The sequence below is a fragment of the Emys orbicularis genome, chromosome 2 (genome assembly GCF_028017835.1).
Source record: "Emys orbicularis isolate rEmyOrb1 chromosome 2, rEmyOrb1.hap1, whole genome shotgun sequence".
In the NCBI taxonomy this organism is placed as follows: Eukaryota; Metazoa; Chordata; order Testudines; family Emydidae; genus Emys; species Emys orbicularis.
The window spans coordinates 1997028-2017344 of record NC_088684.1 but is presented as its reverse complement, the minus strand read 5'-3'; the positions used below and the strand labels follow the sequence as shown (position 1 = coordinate 2017344).

The 20317-nt window shown below is 58.7% G+C and overlaps 1 protein-coding gene across 1 annotated transcript in view; it reads left to right on the top strand.

The window, feature by feature from the left end:
• Positions 1-20317, top strand: part of BOP1 (BOP1 ribosomal biogenesis factor) — a 93155-nt gene that overhangs the window by 9148 nt on the left and 63690 nt on the right. The window contains exon 4 of the mRNA XM_065400149.1: positions 8149-8274. Within this exon, the coding sequence (XP_065256221.1) occupies positions 8149-8274 (126 nt within the window). The remainder of the gene's footprint in view (positions 1-8148; positions 8275-20317) is intronic.

Sequence of the window (20317 nt, the reverse complement as noted above, 5' to 3'; positions counted from 1 at the left end):
CAAACTTCCTTCCCTAGCCCCCCAGCTGTCTCTCTCGAGAGCGCTGGCTCTCGTTGGGCACCTCCCGGACAGCAACAGCCGCTTGAGTCCGTTGGTGAGCCAGGATCCAGTCTGAGTGGGGAGGTGCCGCCCCGTTCCCCTTAGGGGCCCGGAGCCAAAGGGCCATTCCCCTGCCTGTCAGCAGGCTTCGTGCCTGCAGGACCGTGCAATGATTAGGCCGTCGCTGTCGGGTTAGATTTCCTGCTAAGGACTTCCAGCATGTGACAGGCCGTGCTTTCCTCCTGGGCAGCCCCTGTGCTGAACCGAGCGGCCTGATTCCAGAGACGCCCAGCCGCCTGCCGTTGAAGGCCGTGCGGAGCTGGTTATTGGCTGCTTTTATGATCCGGGAAGCCCCCTCAGCACCGCTGGTCTCTCTGGGGCCCCATGAAGAGTCTGGAATCAGTCTGTCCCACGCTGGGGATAGGCAGCACTGGGGCGCTGTCAGTGAGAGCGTGCGCCAAGACTGGTGCTTGGACCCCGCTGTCCCGAGGGGCCCACCTGGAGAGCTTGATGTCACGCGCCACGGCTCAGCAGGGAGGTCCGATCGGGCGCTCTGTTTCTAAAGGATTCGGAGCACTCCCTGGGACGGGAGGCTGCAGTACGTTCCCCTCCCCCTCCGTGCTGCCCGGTTGCTGCTTCTCTTCCCTCCTCCCCATGCAGTGCATCACTTAGCCCAGGCCTTTGTCTGTCCGCACTTCCGAGGCCTGCTCGGGCTCTTGCTGGGCCTGAGACAACCCACGCGTTTCCCGAGGCAGGCGCCGTCTTGCCTGCCATGTTTACAAACCCTAGGCCGGTTCGTGGCACTCGGTGGCTGCTGCTGCTTTCGTCCAAGGGCGTCTCAGCCAGTGTGATCAGGCCTGTTTCCCTGCAGCTGATCCCGCGGCAGGCCTTTGGACTGGAAAGCTGGCGTGGTGTCTCAGACCTGCGACACCTGCCCCAAGCAGCTCGCAGTGAGGCTAGAGCAGCCGGGGGTGAGTTAGTAGCCGGTGCTAGCTTCACTTTGTTTTAGTGACGGATAAACAGAGGCTGCAGACCCCCACCCTTTGGCTCGTTTCCCCCAGGAAATATGTGCCGCTGAGGTGTCGGCTCTTCCAAAGGAGAGACCTTCTCCCCAACGCCTGGAGCTGAAGGACCTGCCTCTTCCCACCCTCCTCTTGCTTGGCGCTGGTGCTTGGTTTGGCGTGGCGGTTGCTTTGTTTAGCCCGGTTAGGAAAGCAGCAGGCAGCACTTCTTTGGAGGGGGGATGTCTGCACGGCTTTCTCTTGTGCCACGTCCTGGCCTCAGTGCTGGGCCAGGGCCTCTCCATGCTCGGCACAAGGGCTCGTAAACTTCTTTAGCGACTATCCCAGCCATCAGACCTGGGCTGCACCAGTTGGTACATGCTGCCTCCGAATTCACTGCACTGGCCGAGCGTGGGTGTTCCGGGTTAGTGGGTGCGGCTGGATGGAGGGTAGCAGCCGCACAGAGACTCCCCGTCATGGTAGGACTGGGGAGCCTAGAGGTCTGCTTCTGGGGCACGTGCAGAGCCGGGAGCTGGGGAGAGCTGCCCTCATAACAGCTGGTCAGAGCTAACCTCCGGAGCCCCTCAGGCTCCTCAGAGAGGACTAGACTCCCAAGGCTAATTGTCCAGTTACCCCTCCTGGAGGCCCAAACCAGCGAGACCCAGCTGAGCCTGGCCTGGTGAGGGCCTCTTGTGAGACGCTGGCGGATGTCTGGTGGCTTTAACACGGCTACTGGGAGGGAGGCTGGGGCTGGTGCAAATAGGTTGGGGCAGCTGCAGCCAGAAGATGAGCCGTCGTGTGGGGGTGGGGGGGTGGGGAGGGGGTCATTTGCCTCCGTCTGCAGCTGGAGCCCCCAGCGTAAGGGCTCTGGGCCAGGTTATACAGGTCAGCAGACTAGATCCTTAGTGTCCCGTCTGATCTTTGACGTCAGTGAAAGTTTCAGACCCATGCAAGCAAATTCTCTGAACTACAATGACCGATGTGCCCAAACTCTCCTGCTCTTTGGAGAGCGCAGTCCTGGCCGGTCCAGGCTCTCGGTAAGGGGCTTTGCTCTGACCCTGGCAGACGGGGGCCCTTCTCGCTGCCATTTCTGTATCATACGGGGGATTGGTTTGGGCCTGCTCGCGTCTGGGCTCACAGAGCTGCTGCAAAGACTTGCACTCCTGCCAGAAACTAGCACGCCTCTGAGGGTATGTCTACACTGCAAGGAGACCCCCGGGCTGGCCTCCCACCTCATGGGGGTCCCAGAGCCTGGGCTCTGCACTGCAAACAGCCCCTTTGCCTGAGCCCCGCAAACCTGAGTCAGCAGCACGGGCCGGTCCTGGGTTTTACCCCGAGAGCGGACGTGGCTCACCAACGAAAGGGGTTCGGCGGCTTCATCCTAAGCCATATCACAATGCTCCCGTGCCGTTTGGCCAGGCCCACACATCTGGCCAGCTGAGTCTGCAGGGGGCCAGCCCTGGGCTGGCAGGGGCTGCTGTAGGTCAGCAGAGAGGTGCAGTGGGAGAGCTGTGGGGTACAGGCCCAGCCAGGGGGTGCGGGGGCTCAAAGAGCCAGGAACTTGCAAGTCCTAATTCTGGCCTTCCCCCGCCTCCCTCTGTTAATCTTCCCATCCTTGTACCAATTCCCTGCGTGTCACAGGGGGCGTCTGGCTGGCCAGCCTCCCAGAAGGGCTGCCAAGAGAAATGGGTGAACAGTTTGTAAAGTCACACACTGTGGGGGCAGCACGCCCAACACACAGACACACACACCCGTGTGATTGGCAAGTTGGACTCGTTTTCCCCTTTCACAAGTCAAGGCTTCCCTGGTCATTAGCAGGCTCCAGAGAGGAGCACAGACCCGACCCCACCCCTTTCCATTCAGCATGGCCGTGTCCCAGCCTGGCAGAACTGCGAAGGAAACCTAGCAGCCCAGACACGACTCTCCCAGCTGGCCTCTGCCATAAACCCCAGCGAGTTGCAGCCCCCCGCTGCTCCCAGCCACGCGCACACGGTCCCACGCACACACTCCTGGACTCTCTCACACATTCACACTTCACACCAGACTCCTGTGCACGCTTCATGCCTGTTTCTCTCCCTCCCCACCTGCCACTATTCCCACACCCGGCTCGCTGCTCCCATTCCCCCCTTCCCCGTGCTGTCACCGATCACCCCAAATTCATCCCTTCTCCCCTCTCAGCAGTCGCCCCCCTTCCCCAGATGTCTTGCAGCCCCAGCACCACTTCCCCAGGCCTGCCAGCAGACCAGAGATTCACCTTCGCCCCCCCCCCCCCTTTTGGAAGGGGGACTGCTGGGGGGGGGTCCTTGGTAAGCCATGTATTTTCCAGCCTGTTCAGGCGAGGGGGGACTGGCTGTGGGGGGAGTGCGCTGGTGCTGGTTTAAGCCGGCGGGGGGTGAGGAGAGAGCAGCCCAGCAAAGCCGCTGAGGTTGGCTCAGTCTCCCTGGGTGTGTCTGTGCTGCAGTTAAACCCCCGTCAGCTGCCTCGGGCTGCAGAGCTCTACCATGGCCGTGTAGACGTTCGGGCTGGGGCTGGAGCCCGGCCCCTGGGACCCTTCCCCCTCGCGGAGCCCGGCCCTGGCCCCAGCCTGCACGTCTGTGCTGCAGTTATACAACCCAGAGACCCACCAGCCTGAGTCAGCTGACACGGGCCAGCCCAGCGTTTGTAGATCTACCCCCTGTGGGCCAGGCCTGGGGCGGCTGGTGGAGCTGCTGCTGCGCTGGGCTGATGAGCGAGCTGAGGCAGTGAATGGCACTCCCCCCTCCAGCAGCCACCGCTCTCACCCCACTCAGCTGCAGCACGGGCCATGCCTGGCTCACTCTTTCAGTGCAAGGTGAGATGGTGCAGCAGTGGCTGGTGCGGGCGGGACTTTGCCAGGAAAGCTGGCTGCTCGCTCTGCTCCAGCAGACAACGGGGTTACGGGGCTGAGCAGATCGGACACGGCGTGCCTGCATTTCAGTGCAACTTCTTGGCAGTCGCTTTCATGACGTTTTTCAAATGTCGCATCCCATGGCTGTGCTTCGTTGGGCTTTCTTGTTCCCTGGCTATTTTCAATATCCGTCTCGAAGTTGTTCTGCCGTCCGTCTCCTTCCTTCTTCCTCGCTTTCCGTTCAGTATTTTCCCTTCTCGTTCGTTCTTTTCCCTCCCTTCCCTGAGCTTGTCCCACGTCTCCGGCTGCAGTCTGAGATTGAAGGGCCTGAGCAGAGCTGGATGGGGGGTGTGCAGGACTGGCATAGTGGGGGGCTGTGGATCAGGATGGAGGTCTGATTAGCCACCTATGGGAGGTTTCCTTCTCCCACTAATCCCCCTGGCTGCAGCCAGGGACTGTCTCCAGTCCTGTCTGTGCTGGGAATCGGAGCTGGTGCTGAAAATGACTTTGAGCAACGTGCTGCCCCGATCCAGTGACGTTGGTTCCTGTTGGTGCAAACTCTCTTCAGCCCAGGTTACGGGTCCTGGTGCAGCCAGGACTTGGCTGTGAGTCTTGCTGACTCACCAAGTGCAGGCACAAGCTCACCTCCTTGTCCCCAGGCCCCCTGCGCTGCCTTTGGAGCGAGGAGCTTTCCCTGTTCGCTTGCAGCATTGCATGCTGCCCTCTAGTGGACTCCAGTGTTCCAGCGGCTGGGCCTGTTAGAGACGCTCTTTATTAGTTTGATCTCAGAGCAAAGCCTCCGATTTGTCCACCATCCCTGTCCGTTCAAGCAGCAGTTAAAGGGGCCCTAATCTACTACGTGGTTTCACTGCTGCCCTCTGGGTGAGCTGAGCCCCGTCGCACTGATTCCTAGTCACAGGAGGACTAGTAGAGCTTTTCCATGCACCAAAACTCACCGAAGGGTTTTCCCCTCCGCCCTTGATCAAGGAATGACCTGCGAGTGCCCTCTGCCACCTGGATAATCTCTGCAGGGGTGAGCTGGTTTCCCCCGCCGAGCCCTGAGCCTCCTATCAGTACGACGGCCTGCCTAGCTTCCGGGCACCTCTGGGCGTCGAGAAAGCAGCTCCCCACAAAGCCTTTGGTTAGGTAGCAGGGTAGGGTCTCTGCCAGTGTGTGCTCGAACGCTGCCCTGTCTGAGGACTTCCTCGTGGCTTCTGGGGACTGTTCCTTCACTCGGGAGAGTTCTCCACAGCTGGTTAATGCCCGGCGAGGTAGTTAATCGCTAAGCACTAGAATCCTGCCTGCATCCCAGATGTGCTAGAGGGTGACTTGGGATGGATTTTATACAAGGGCCCAGCTTAAGCAGCCCAGAGACAGTGGTTTGATCTCCGCTCTCGGGGAGCGCACAGCTTGTGTCCTCAGCTGGCGGGGCCATTGCTGGGGGTGTCGGTGGGTTACCCAGCCTGAGGGCGCTAGGAAGGGGCCGGCGCTGAGAGCGGAGGACGGTGTGCCACTGGCTGTCAGAGGCAGCCTGCGGCGCCAGTGACGCAGTTTGGCGGTGCGAGCTCTTTCTCCAAAGCTCACCGTGGTGGCGTGGGGAGAGGGGAAGTGAGTGGGGGGGGGGGGGAGATGGAAACTCCGGTCCAAAGCCATCTAAGCGCCAAAAGCCTGGAGAAAAACTTATCTCCAATCTCCTTCTTAAAAAACTTTAATAAAGCCTTTTGTTTTTGCAGTAATCTCATCCCTTTGCTGGCCCTGTATTTTCCAGGCTCTCTCCCACCCGGCTCCCTGCGGCTCGGCGGGAGCGGCGTTGGTGTTGCGTATAGCCGAAGGTGATCGCACGCTGTGTGGATTTTACTGTTCCCCCGAGGGGGGTTTTCTGGGGCTGTTTTTCTGATTATTTCATTGAATCCTCTGGTAAACCCGATCCAGCCTGGGTCCCCCGAGAGGAGGGGTGGGGGGGAATCTCTTTTCCAGGGCCGGGTCTGCAGGTCAGCAAGTGGGCGCCGTCTGCAACGTGGTGTTGTCTGGCTACCCGTGTCGAGGGGAGCTGAGCCCTGCCCTGGCTGCGCAGGGTGGTAAACGCAGGCTGAGGGTCCCTCCTGGAATGCCACGGGGGCACATCCCAGCATGCAGCGCGCAGACTCGACATGCAGGGTGTGCTGGCACCGAGGGCCTCGCCAGGCTGTGCTGGAAGCTGCCTTCGGCGCCATTTTAGGCAGATCCGGTCTGATCCCATCACTTCTGACAAGCGGTCAGTGGGACCCGCGGCTGGCCACGCTGTGGGCACCCCTAAGTACTCTGGAGATACAGGTTCGCGTCGCTCTGGAACGCTGCCCAGGCCCCCTGACGGCTTGGAGGAGCATGGGTAGCGGAGGGCTGTGAGTCCAGCCTTGTGCCTGGCCCATTCTTTGCTAGAACCGCCTCGGGCACAAAGAAAAACTTGTGGTTATGAAATGGCAGCACCCTGGGGTGTCATCAGCGAAACCACACGCTGCAGGGACGCTTTGGGGGCTGGCTGCAGCAGAGGATGTCAGACCAAGCAAAGGCTTATCTGCTGCTCAGCCCATGTCTCAGATACATTGTCCTTCGGCTTTAGACACCCCAACTCGAATCCGGCTGCCAGCACCTGCAGTGATCTTAGCCTGAGACTTCTCCCATCACTCTGGACCTTACTAAAGTCAAGATATACCACGTCTACCGCTTCCCCTCCATCCACAAGGCTGGTTACCCTGTCACAGAAAGCTATTGGGTTGGTGTGACTCGATTTGTTCTTGACAAATCCATGTCAACTGTTACTTATCACCTTATTATCCTCTAGGTGTTTGCAAATTGATGGCTTAATTATTTGCTCCATTATCTTTCCGGGCACAGAAGTTAATAATTCCCTGGGTTGTCCTCATTCCTGCTTTTATAGATGGGCTCTGTATTTGTCCTCTTCCCATCCTCTGGAATCTCTCCCGTCTTCCAGGACTTGTCGAAGATAATCGCTAATGGCTCAGATATCTCCTCAGTCAGCTCCCTGAGTATTCTCGGATGTATTTCATCAGGTTTAGGTTGGACATTACAAAAAATCTTCCTGTCAGGGTGGATAAGCACTGGAATCAATTGCCTAGGGAGGCTGTGGAATCTCCATCACTGGAGATGTTTAAGAGCAGGTTAGACAAACCCCTGTCAGGGATGGTCTAAATAATACTCAGTCCTGCCAGGAGTGCAGGGGACTGGACTAGACGACCTCTCGAGGTCCCTGCCAGTCCTACAGTTCTAAATCTTGGTTGCCAGGGTTAAAAGGGCTGTGGGAGGGGAGACCGTAATCCCTAGGGACATGTGGGGCGAGCATCAGAAATCCAGGGGCTGCTGGTTTGCAGGGTAGGGGAAGGGGATGCTGAATGCAGAGCTGGGTCCGGCTTGCTCTGGGAACGGGTGGTGTGGCCTGCAGGGGCTGACGTGGCCTGTGCGCTCTGAATAGCCAGACCTTTATCTCCCGAGCTGCCAGCCCCCTCCAGGGCCTGAGGAGCCTGCACATGGTTTTTCTTCCTTGGCTAAGCACTTCTCTGCTGTTGCTGGGGCAGGGCTGGTGTAACCGCAGCATGCCTTCCTCATCCCCATGTCCTGTCTGGCTCCACAGCTCTGCGGTAGCCTTGCCTGGGCGTGGAGTGAGCGAGTGTCCTCCCAGAGGGGGTTATGCCATGGGCTGGGGGCGGCAGGTACCTGCGGTCTGACCCTTGGCTGGGGGATTTAGCAGAATGTGGCCAGCCAGCAGAAGCTGCCGGGGGTAGGAAAAGTCAGCCCAGCAAGAGTGTTCTCCTGTGTACGGGGAAGGCAGCACAGGTGCCTAGAAGGTTGCCCCAATGGCTGCCCTCCAGGAGGTTGGGGCTAATGACTTTCTCTCATCACAGCCCTGGGGGGACGTGGGGGGGGAGGGGGCTGTTCCTTTTTTAGAATCACCTAGTCTAATAAACTAATTCCTTCCTTGGGTGACATGGTGACCCTGGTCACCCCAGGAGCTTTAGGGTAAGGGCTTGGGTGGTGGGGAACCAGCAAGGACCCCGTGGGGGGAGGGACCTGGGAGTGCAGTAGGTCCTGGCTCCTGTGATGCTCTGCAGCAGACGGACGCTCTGGGGGCTTCACTGAAATTCCCAAATGGGGGTGGTTACCGAGTCAAACAAGTGGTCACGTCACGCACAGTCAGTGTGATGGGGTCACACTGACCCAAGTCTCTGTCTTCTCATTGCCTTGCAGGCCAGGATGGCTTCCCAGAAGAAGGAACAAGTGCAGTGCCGGAGTTTGGAGACCGAGTCAATGCCCAGTGCCCAGCAGGGACTGCCGCTGAGGGGTGAATACGAGGACGACAGCTCAGACGAGGAGGTAGGACCCAGGTTGAAGTGGCATAAGCTCTGCTGTGGTTGGGTCATGGTGGGCTGGCTCAGCAGGGCACGGCTTGTTGGGCTGGGCATTGCAAAGTGCGGTTCGTGGTGAGTGGTAAGGCTGTGGAGTTGGTCCCTGCTTGCTATGTGGTTCATAGAGCCTGCCGGCCTCTTCTGCGGAGACTGGGAAGCCAAGAGAGAGTCCAGAGGCCGGGAAGTAGTTCTAGACAGCAGGAAGGAATGGGGAGGCAGCTGATGCTACCTGGGAAGCAGTGGGTTTTTTTTTTTGTTTTGTTTTTGCATGTGGAGTTTTTTCACGTATACCTTGAGTAATTCATTGTGGGGGTCGACACCTTGGAAAACTTCGCTTCAGGCCTGCAATGTCCGATCTATCCGGAGCGTTTTCAGGGCAGGAGGGAAATCCTCAGCAGCGTCCCAAAGGGAGCGGGAGCTAGGGGCCGTGCTGGAGAAAGGGGTGCTGTAGTCGCCCTCCATGGTGCGTCGGGAGACGGGACGGGGGATCTGGCGTGTTGGCGTGTGGAAAGCTGGTGCTCAGGAAGGCCAGAGGAAAGGGAATTGAGACAAAGTGCTTGGTCAAAACAGGCAGCATGTTGGGACAAGATCAACAGGGAGGCCGCCTTGGTTCGCCTTGGGGGCGAAGGGGAGACTTTCCCCACGCTGGCTGCTCTGTGGGCTTGGGTGGGGCGTACATACCATTTCACCACTTCCATTGTGTGTCTGTGAAATCGTTACAAACTGCTGTGAACTTCCACTCCCCAAGACACCTGCACTGAGTGAGCCAGGCCAGCGAAAGCGCCTTGTGCACTTCACTGGGGTGAAAGCAATGAGTGGCGAGGGAAGATGCTGCTGTCTGGAGCGCAGGCCTCACGCAGTGCTGAGGCTACTGGCCAACGAATGTTGAGGGCCACTGAGAATTGCACTGGAAAGCCAGTGTGCACTGGACAGGTTCGCAGGGAGCCTGGCAATCACTGCCAGACTGACTTCGGACCCTGGTCAAATCCTAGGATGAAGGTTGAGAGCCAGGGTTCACATCCATCCATCATGATTACGGCCGGCAGGTCGGTCGCCCCAGCTCCAAACGGACACACTAGGAGTGGAAAAGGGACAGAGAACGGCAGGGAAAACGATGAGGGGGATGAAACAACTTCTGTGTCCAGAGAGATTCAAAAACCTGGAACTGTTCAGCGTGGAAAAGAGACGACTAAGGTGGGATACGATAGAGGTCTATAAAATCATGACTGGTGCGAAGAAAGCGCTAGGGGAGTGTTATTTACTCCTCATAACACAAGAACTAGGGGTCACCAAATGAAAGTAACAGGCAGCAGGTTTAAAACAAACAAAAGGAAGTATTTCTTCACACAACGCACAGTCAGTCTGTGAAACTCTTTGCCAGAGGATGTGGTGAAGGCCAAGACAATAACAGGGTTCAGGAAAAAACTAGATAAGTTCCTGGAGGATAGGTCCATCAGTGCTATTAGCCAGGCTGGGCAGGGATGATGTCCCTAGGCTCTGTTTGCCAGCAGCTGGGAATGGGCGACGGGATGGATCACGTGATGATTCCCTGTTCTGTTCATCCCCTCTGGGGGGCCTGGCACTGGCCAGTGTCTGTAGACTGGATGCAGGGCCAGATGGATCGTTGGTCTGACCCAGTGTGGCCGTTCTTACGTTCTAGAGGATAATGGAACCTTCCGCAGTAAGCAGCTTTCCGGGGGGGTTGGTGAAACATTGGTCTTGCTGGACAAACTTGATGCTGTTTTTAATTGCCCAATCGGTGACCCAAGGGAATGGAGTAAATGGGATACGCTGGGTTCCAGTAAAGCCTCTAGTCCAGTGCCAGGACAGAGGGGCTACAGCAGCCCAGAGAGGCGAGAGAGCCAAGGGCTCACCCTAGGCTCGTAGGGCAATCGGCACTGGAGTGCTTTGCCTCTCGGGTTAGGCTGGGAGAGGAGGCTGCTGTAGCTTTCTGGGGGTTGAGTAGCTGGAATCGTAACGGGGCTCGTCGCTCTGTTCTGTGGTCGTTAGTTTGCAGTCCCCCAGAGATGGCTTACGGGTGAGGAGATGGTGCCGTGCTGCTGACGCCCGGGGCCGGCACTACCGAGGGCTGGCGGGGTGTCTGGAGCGACAGGCTGCTGTTCAGAGAGTTGGGATGGAATTACCCGAGCTGGGGCTGGCGGGACCGCGGGGCTGACGCCCCAGCTCTCATGTAGCTCGCAGCAATTGCAAGAGGTCAGGACCTTCCTGTTACGTCCCCTTTGAGAGAATGGGGGTTGGGAGCCTGCTTGCCTGTCTGGTCCGGCGAAGGCCCTGGAGGTTAGATGTTAGCAGGCTTGAGGCCCACCTGGGCTAGGGCTGGAGCTGCGGAGTCCCTGCCCCCAGATCTGGAATAGAGATTTAGAGAGAAGTGAAATATACGACTATAGAAAACGTACACTTGTGTAATGGCTACAACATAACCCAGGGAAAAAACCCTTTCATGCAGGAATTCAAGGTCTCTCTCCCCAGCTGGTCCTATTTCAGGGCCCCAGTGGGGGAAGCACTGATTCAGAACCTGCTGACATCAGAACAACTTTGAGTGGTTTTGTTCCTGGCTTCCCTCCCCCTGCCCCCAACCCCCTTTCTGTGATTGTATTTATCTCTCTTCCATAAGAGCCCTGATGCTTCCGCTTCCTGTGGCTGGGATGCGCACGCTGTATGCTTTGTGTTCGCCTCTGCAGGGAGCCCTCACGTGCCTAGAGCTGGCTGAGGGTACGGGGCCCAGCCACCCCTTCCCCATAAGAGAGAGCGGGGCCAGCCGTGTTTCCCCCAACCAGGCGCCAGTTTCTCACTAAGCCTGGGCTCAAGTTGAAGCTCCAGGTGTGGCCTCCCCCTCCAGGGTTAATTAGAAGCTCATTTGAAGTCTGTCGAGACACTAATGGTCCCTCCCAAACCTGGTGGGTTGTTGCCCCTAGGTGCTGTGGGGACAGCCCAGTTCCACCTGCAGGGACTGGGCTCTCACCTCACAACCTGAGGCTTCCCTCTGCCCAGCGGCTGTGGAAGCTGCAGAGCCAGTTGGATCATTGAAGGAGTCGCCTGGCTACTGTCTCACTCACCCCTGGTGGGCCGGGCGGGGACAGAGGGGGCCTTTCTGCAGAATTGCATTGCAGGTTGGGGCTCAGCGAGATCTCGGCTCCTGCTGCCTCTTCCCACCTGCACTGGACTTGCCGAGGGCCCCGCCTCTGGGCAGGCTGCTTCCTGCAGTTCTGTAGGGAGGGCAAGTGGCTGTGTTTGCTGTGAGATCCTGGACTTAAAAACCTTCTAGTTTGAGATTGTTCCTGGGGGAGAGTTCAATCCCTCCCTCCCTGCAAAGGTCATTGAGTCCAGTTGGGTGTTCCTCAGCACAACTGTACAGCAGTTAGTCAAGTGAACCAGCCCAGGCTGTGTAAGGGCCCGGGCTGTAGGTGGTGTGGCCTAGCGGTCACAGCTGGGCTGACGTCTTCCCAAGGGCAGTCGTCGCTAAGCAGAAGCTGGAGGAATCGCAATAACCAGGTCCTGTAAGCAAGAGTCAGGTACAGAGTCAGGCCAGGGTCAGAAGCCAGAGCTCAGAGCCAGTACCGGGCTGGGAGGCGGGAGGCCCGGAGCTTAGAGCCGGTACCGGGCTGGGAGGCCTGGAGCTCAGAGACGGTACCGGGCTGGGAGGCGGGAGGCCCAGAGCTAAAGCAAAGGGCCAAAATCTGTGTGCATACCAGGACAAGATCCAGGGGTGACCCCTGAGGATAAATAGGGTGCTTGGCCAATCAGAGGGCTGTAGCGTACAGTCAGTCTGGGTCCCTTGGGTGGTCTCCATGGTGCTCCCTGGCTGTACCTCTGCATGGTCTCGTGGTGGCGCTGTGGGAACATCAGCTGACCCAGGCTCTGCAGACCCAGGTTCTAGTCCCCGGATCCTTACAAGGAGTACCAAGGATGTTGGAGTGGGACTCGCCCAGGGTGGCTGCTGCTAGCAGAGGATTTCGGCCCTCAGACCTGCTGGTCCCTGTCAACCCAGGGACATCCAAGCTTTGCTAAAAGACAGGAACAGGTTGCAACCACCTTCCCCTTCCCTAGGAGAGGGCAGCCTGCGGAGCTGACAGGACTGAGAGCCAGTCCTCCCCGCTCCATCGGAGCATCGCAAGGGCCTGGCTGGGTCAGACCCCAGGCCGCCTAACCCAGGCTCCTCTCACTGACCCTGGCTGGCACCAGCTGCTTCAGAGGAAGGGGTGAGAAACTCGACGCTCAGCAGGGTCATCTGCCCCCCACTTCAGGTGTCTGCAGCAGGGGCTTTAATATCCCTTCCAAAACATTACCCTAATTAACCAGCGCGTGGAAAGGTCCAGCCCCTGCGGTGAGCAGCCTGCAGGGCATGCTGGGTAATGTCCTCTCCCGGGCCGTATCTGATAAACGGCATCGTGGCTGCCCTTGGCTCGTGCCGGCCTGGCTGCCCCCTGGGAGCGCCTTTGCCGGTTTCCTGTCGGGTTTTGGTGCCTAGCCAATGACCTGCTGAGGGGAGTTTTGTGCATAGCACAGAGCTGGTCCCTTGTCACCTGTACCAGCCCCTGGTGCCTCCAGGGGTGAGGTGCACTTGGGAAGTGGGGCCCTGCGTGGTGCGGTGTGGGATGTGACTCAGGCTGCCGTGGGGCGGGCTGGCTGGCTCTGTGGGTGCGTGGCTTTCGGAGCTCTTTAGTAAAGAATCAGCGCTCCGACCCGCTATGCCCCCGTGCTTAGCACAGACTAAATTTCCTCTCCCTGAGCTCCCGCTCGCTTGGCAGGCGTCAGCGCCTGGGCTGGCCAGGCGCCCAAATCACACTCCACCGTGTGCTCTGAGAAGAGACACAACAAAATAAATTGGTTTCCTGGCTGGGCGCGCTCGGCCGCGGGAGCTCAGCATCGCACGCGGGGCCCTCTCCCTTCGCACCCGCTCTTGGCTGTCAGTGCTTGCATCCCGCGCGGGGAAGAACATGAAAGCGCAGGATGTGTCAATGTTTCCCTGGGCGGGTTGGCGATTAAGGCAGCTCCCTTTGGGGAGGCCGTTCCCCACCCCCAGGCTCCGCAGCCACTTCAACACTTGTCGTCCCGTCCAAGTGTCTCTTCCTCTCCGCCGGGCCGAGATGAATGGCTGCAGGGGCTGTCAGGCCTCGCTGGGAGGAAGCAGTTTGGGGCTTTTGTTTGGTTCTGTTTCCTCCCGCAATGACTATTCCATATGTCAGTGGATAATGAATGAAGGCGCGTTGAGTGCTCCTCAGTGAGCCGCCGGCCTTTCCAAGCCCACTTCCCTCCTCCGCAGCGCAGCTGACCCGGGCTGGGGGGGAGTGCCGTGGCTGGCTGGGCTGAGGGAGCTCTTCTTTCAGTAGCTGATTAGCCAAGAGAGGGGAAAAAAACCCTTCAGAATGTGCTGCTGGCAGACAGCTTCTTAAACTCATCACTGCGGGTGTGTGTGTGTGCGTGCTTCCTGACCGGCTAGCTGCAGCAGATGCCTGGGGCTTCCCACTTCCAGACCGTATTAAACACTTAGCACATCTCATTGGAGGGCTGCCGGCACTTAGCCCCACGCAATGGCCACAGAGGGGTGTGAGGGAAGGCAGCCGAGAGGCCGTAATTAGCAGAACACCGAGCCATAAGGCCAGGGATACACCAGGACTGGGGCGTCAGGGCACGCCTCCCCCACGTGCCGACCTATGGGCTGCATGGCAGGGCGTTCGGTCCTTGTCACCGCCGTGGTGACCGTCTCGTTCAGCTGTGACGGGATAGTGGTTGAAGGCCTCATCTCCCTGGCTGGGAGCGTCCTGTAGCCAAGTGCATGGTCTGCCCCAGGCGGATGACAGAAGGCTCGTGCTGGCTCTGCGAGGGCTGGTCTGACGGCGGGTGGTGCTGTGCGGACACCTGGGCTTAGCGCTGGTGCAGTTTGCCAGCCTGGTGTAACAGGCCAGCCAGCCTCGATCTTCTCCTGTGTATGTAAGCGCCAAGTCCGCTCCCCCAGCTCCACGCACCTGCTGCTCTGCATGGTATAAGGAGCAGAGTGTTCTCCTGAGATGTTCGCCTCCACCCAGGGCTGGTGGGCAGCTGGCTCCATCCTCCCCGCCCAGAGCCAGCAGGAGTCCTGCTCTATGCTTGTGCCAGGCTGGGGGCCAAGTCGCTCATGCATCTCTTTGGGGTCACTTCTCTCCCGCCCCTGCTCGTTGATGCAGTTGAGAAAAATGCATCATGATTTTACTACCTTCTCCTCCAAAACATGCCCGTTCCTTTCTGCTCCCACCCCGGAAGTGTTCGAGAAACTCGTTCATTTCGGGCCAGGGCTAGAGAAGAGTGGGAGGGACTTCAGACCATGCCAGGCTTGGTGAATGGGCAGCATATTCCTCAGGAACGTCTGTTGCAAGGAATAGCGTTAGCTCTTCCCGCACAGCCGCGGGGTCTCAGAGGACAAGGCTGTGAAAACCTGTGCTTGGTGCCCAGCAGCAGGGAGAACAGACAACCCGCTCAAGGTGTATACGACATGGGATGGGGAGAAATTCAGAAAACCATCTATAAATCAATGGGGTGTCCCTCTGTGGAATAGTGTGTTCACTTCTGATCTCCCCATCTTGAAAGGATACAGCAGAAATGGGGGGAGTGCTCCAGAGAGGGCCAAGGGGAGCAGTCCAAGGCCTGACAAGACCTTGTGTATGCAGAGGGGTTTAAAAGACTGAGGCTGTTTAGTTCAGAGAGGAAATGGAATCTAAGGGGGCACAATATCGGTGTCTGGAAAATAACAGAGTTATTGGGCAGTCCTGCTACCATCTTGGCTACAGGAGTAAAGGGATAATCAATGAGATGGAAAAGGCACAAATTTAAAACTGATTTATTCACCCCTCTTCCCCCACATAATGTAACGGGTTTAACACACAATTAGCCTGTGGAATTCATTGCCACAAGATATTGATGCCAAATGCTTTGCAAAAGTAACAATACTAGGCAGTCCTGTGGATAACGAGAGCACCAGAGTTCTGTTTAGCAACAGTAAAAGTGTAAGGGCTTTAATCACGCCTGCATCAAGGCGTAGGCCAGCCACGGACTGAAGTTTCTCTCTAGGTTTTGCTATTTCACAATTGTCCACTTTGGAGTGAATTCTGCCTTCCTCTGAAGCATCTGGGCTTGGCCGCTGTCAGAGACAGGATACCAGGCTCGATGGGCTCCTGGTCTGTAAAGGGGCTCGCTCACCACCGGAGCGCCTCCTCCTGGCCAGGTGTGGCGTAGTGGCTGTTTCCCTGTATAGTGCCCCCTGCCAACAGTCGTTCCGTTGCTGCGGTGATCTCTCCTGCAGCTTGGCCCTCCGGCCAGATCACACTTTATCCCCCCTTCTGGGGTACCCGGGAGTCCGATGACCTTACAGCAGGATTTCCATTGGTCTCTGGGCTCCGTGGTCCCCACACCCCTAAACTCGAGGGATTTTGCCCCACCTTTCTCGTTGGCCAGTAGGGGAACCCGGGCTCTCGCTCTACTCCGGTTCTTGCCCCGGCACCCTGTAGCTGGCAGCTAGGAACTGCTCACTCGGGCTCCTTGCTGTCTCCCCAGACTGCTTCCTACCTCTTGTGTGCCTCGGAGAGTGACCGCAGACACCTGCCCTGCAGCCCTTTTCTTCTACAACCCCCCCTGGCTTTCTAGTCACCATCCAGCCCCTCCCCAGCTGGGCTTCAGTCTCCATTTAGCCTGGCTTGCCCCCCTCCCCCCTCCCCGGTGTACGTTAACTGGCCTCTCGTGCCCAAATTAACCCCTTCAGGAGCTGTGTGGGGTACGCATCACCTCACACGGTCCAATTCAGCATGGCGGTTCGTCCTCGCCTCTTCGTCTTTGGTTGTGAGGTCTGAGCAAAGTGCCGTGTGCATCTGTGGCAGTGTAACGGGGGCAAAGGGCCTGGTGCATCCTGGAGCAGCTCTTGTCCCCCTGCTGGGGGTGGGTCCATGGTCTCTCTCTGGAGGTGGCTTGTTCCCACTTTGCCTGTGCAGGAGGCGCTACACCCGACTGGCTTGCTGGGGACGGCAGAGTCAGCCATGCGTGAACCTCTCCGTGTGCTGCTGAGCATTCAGCCGCTTCCTCGCCCGATGGTCTTGGTTTGAGGGGCTGTGGTGCTTTCTTTGGGGGGAGAAAAGCCTGGGCTTGAGCAAAGGACCCCCAACGCCTCCCCCTAGCCCAGCCGCTATGCTTTCCAACCTTATGCACCCCCTGGCTTGTCCTCGCTGGACGGGGAGGGAGGGGTCTGAGCTCTGTCCCTTATCTCGTTTCTCCCTATTCAGGGGTTTGGGGGGGTCTGGCACCAAGGTGTTCCACTGCCCTGGGGGTCTCGGGCTGGATTCTGCCCGTTGGGAGGATGGTAGAGTGCCTGGGGCTCGCCTGAGTGGGGCAGTCTCAGCAGCTGCAAGTGGCGGGGGAAGGCTCGACCTCCAGCTCCTGCAGCCAGAGTGGAAAGTTTCTCTCTGCGCCGCGCCTGTGTTTCAGGGGCGGGGGCAATCGGGGGGTTGGAGCTACAGGGATTTGATCGCCTGGAGTCAGACTTGTTCTGCACGCTGCCGCCCCGGGATAGGTCAGCACTGCAAAAATCCCTCCTCCTGCACGCCGTCCCAGCTGGGTTCTGGCCGGGCCAGGCTGGCATTTCCAAATGGAAACTCAGGTTGGCTCTGTGCCGCCTGTTGGCACTGGGAGAAAGCGCAGTAACCCTTCCGCTTCAGGCTTGCTCCGCAGAGAGCTGCCCGGAGCAGAGCACGAGGCTGGTGTGGGGCGTGGGGAAAAGAAACCAATTAACTGGTGCTGATACAATCATAAAAAAGAGGAACTCAATGACTCTATTTTCTGGCTGCCCCAGACTTGATATTTAAAGTGTTCGCACAGGAAAGACTTTCTTACTCTGGAAGGAATTACATCAGTGAAATACATTGAAACAATCAGGTCTCTGACCCAAAAAGAGAGAGAGAGAAAAACCCACAACAACTTTCAGCTGAGGAACGGAAACTTTTTTCCATTTATTTCCCCCTCTGTGTGCTAGGTCTGCATGCTCGGCTCCAGCTCACTTTTCAGCTCGTCCCTTTTGAAGCAAATAGACGCCTCCCAAACAAACCTGCTGAGATCCCTTCTCGCTGCTGGAAACTTACCGGCCCCATGCCTGCTGAAAGGAGAAGGCGCAGGGTTTCTATTGAAGAACTAGCCCCATGATATCCTCCCCCGTCTGCACTTTATCTGTCACGCAGGTTGCCCAGGCTTTACTCTTGTTGGCCAGCGGTCCAAGGGCTGTGCCTGTGCTGTATAAAGCGTTGCTGATGGCCGAGTCCCCCCGCGGGGCCTGCAGCTCCCCGAATGGAGACGGCGCAGCACGTCTGAGCAGAGGCAGCAGGCGTACTCGGTTCTGGAGCCAGTCCCTCCATGGTAGAAATGTGGGTGGCTCTCCCGCGACCCCTAACGGCTGGTCTGTATTCCCCTTTAGCGGCCCAGTGAGGACATCGTTCCCAGGTTGCAGTGCACCCAAAGGGCTCTTCAAGGCAGTGTAACCATGGCACGGCTGTAGGCCTGGCACAGAGGAGCTGAGACCAGTCTGAACGTTCCCTTAGCCCCCGGGCAGGGCAGGGATCACTCATAGCCCCTGTGGCAGACGCAGCTCCCCTTGCAATGGCTCCGGTACCCGCCATGGTGCCACGGTCCAGGTGAAGGTGCGTGCCAGCCTCTGCATCAGCTTTCCAGGGGGCGCAGGGAAGTGAGGAGCACTCCCCCTGCTTGGGGTGCCTGGAGCGGCTTCCCTAACGGCCTGGGCAGAGCGCTGGCCTGGGAAGCCAGAGATCCAGCCCGTCACCTTCCCTTCTAAAGGAATGATGGGTCTCTGTTCCGAGCCTGCCCTAGCCTCCGGGCAGCCATCACTGGCCTTGGCGTGGCCCCTCCAGAGACTACATGGGCTCAGAAAGTCATCGGGGCACCCTGCTGTAGGCGGTGGTCTGAAGGGCCCTTCCCCAGACTCAGGGGCTGGCTCAGCGGATCGGGGGCGCTGCACTCTCCTCCAAAGAGAGGAATGTGTTCGGGATGAACGTGGGGGGGAGGGGCCTCTCCCCGTGAATTGCTGGCCCTGGTTCCAGCATCCCGCCTCGTTAGCCTTGGTTCCGTTTCACGGGTGAGAGGAAGAGCTGGGGGCAGCGGGGGGAGGCAGGAGGCAGCTTTGGTCAAATGCGGGACCTGAAGTGGCTCTGGAAAGCCAGGGGCAGGGCTAATAAACCAGCCCCTGCGATGTCTGCGCCAAGCTCCACCTCCGGCGCGGTGTCGGCTGGCCGTTGACTCGAAGGCTCTTGGTGGCTGCTGTTGAGGAAGCCACGGGAGCTCCCCTGGGAAAGCCGGGCAGGGATGTTTTCTACCCTGGCCGCTGATCTCAGGCTGGTGCATGGCCGCCCTCACTCTGGTGGGGCGGGAGAAGACTTTGTGCTGCAGGGAAGGAACTGACGCGCTGCGATCTGACCTGCGGTTTGGCTTCGTAGTCCCAGCTCTGAGTGCAGCCAGGGCCTGCTCGGGAGAAGTCCCGTGTCTGCCACGGCCGCGCTCGGCCCCCGGGCCGGCTGGGCGTGTGCACTGAAGGCTCCCAGGGCGGTGGCGTTTCAGGGCCGGACTGGAAGCTGGTTTGCTCAGCTCCCTATGGAGCCGGCAGAGCTGCTGAGCGGCCTGGGCCAGATGAGGATTCCTGAGTTGTGCCCGTCTCTGGACGCGCCTAGCTGGGTGTCTCCAAAAGCAGGAGCTAGGACAGCCGTCTCCAGCCAGGCAGGGCTGCTGGGGAGAGGGGAGCCACTAACTCCGCTGCTCTTTGCGTAAGGAGAATAAAGGCTGGTGTGGCCGTGGGCTTGGCGAGCTAGCGGCTCTGTGGGCGAAGGAGGGGTGTGAAATAGACTCGTTGGACCCAGCTGAGACACGGAACTCCTCTTCAACAGCGAGAGTCAAAAGCTTGAACTACTGAGCGCCAGCGAAACGTTTCTAAAGGAGCTGCTGGCTCCGTGGCAGTGAGAGGAACACCGAGAGGAGCTGGGAGCTAGGGGAGCACTGGCAGTTACCTGAGAAGTGACGGGGAATGCCTGACCCCATCGCTTTCGGTGGGGCTAGGATTTCACCTGGGGCGGGGGGAGGAGAAAAGGGAAACGTGTGTACTGACGTCGTCCTGGCTCTTGCTGGCTGGTGAGCAAAGCTCACTCCCAGTGGTGCGCAGAAGGAACGACCGCGGGGTGCTCGGCTTCCCGAGACGGTGACGCTCCTGTAGGTAGTAAGCAGCAGTGGGAGGCTTGTTGGAAATAAACGCTGGCCCAGCTGGAATACAGAGTTGTGCCAGTCTGTGCTGGGCAGTGCACAGTCCTGCTTGGTTGGTTGGTTTTTTGGGTTAAAAATCCACTTAGTGACTCAACATGATGGATTTCCAAATCCCCGTCGGTCCCCTGGGAAGGAAATACAGATGCCCTGCATGGGCCAGACCTGAGCTCTGGCAGCCAGAGGAGTGACAGCATGTTCCAGCGCTAAGAACTGATCCCCAAGCAGAGAGGCACTGGACTGGGGCGTGGGGTCCGTTCCCAGCTCGGGCCCGGGCCCAGGCCCTCCATGTGACCTTGTGCAAGTCACGTCGGGCGTGTCCTTCACAACGCAGCGAGCTGGGTTCCAGTCCTCCCCCCCCCCCCCGTCCTCCCCCCCCCCACACACACACACACACACACACCTCTCGCTCAGGCGAAGTGGTGCTTTAAGCTGCAGCTAGTGGGCCCATGGATGGGGGGGCTCTAATGCAGTGGGGATGCAACATCTCCAGTTACAGTGACACCATCAGCTAATCCCATCGTTCTGCTGCTCCCCCTGGGTAACTCAAGTGTTGTACTGAAGTGTGGCCACTCGGGCTCGGCTGGCCTGAGGGCCGTAATCCCTGTACTACAGCCTGGTCTACACTGTCGGACTAGGTCAGTCCGGGGTCCAAGCCCCTGAGCAGCATAGTTAAGCCGACCTGTGTCCCTGTGTGGCCAGTGCCGGGTCAATGGAAG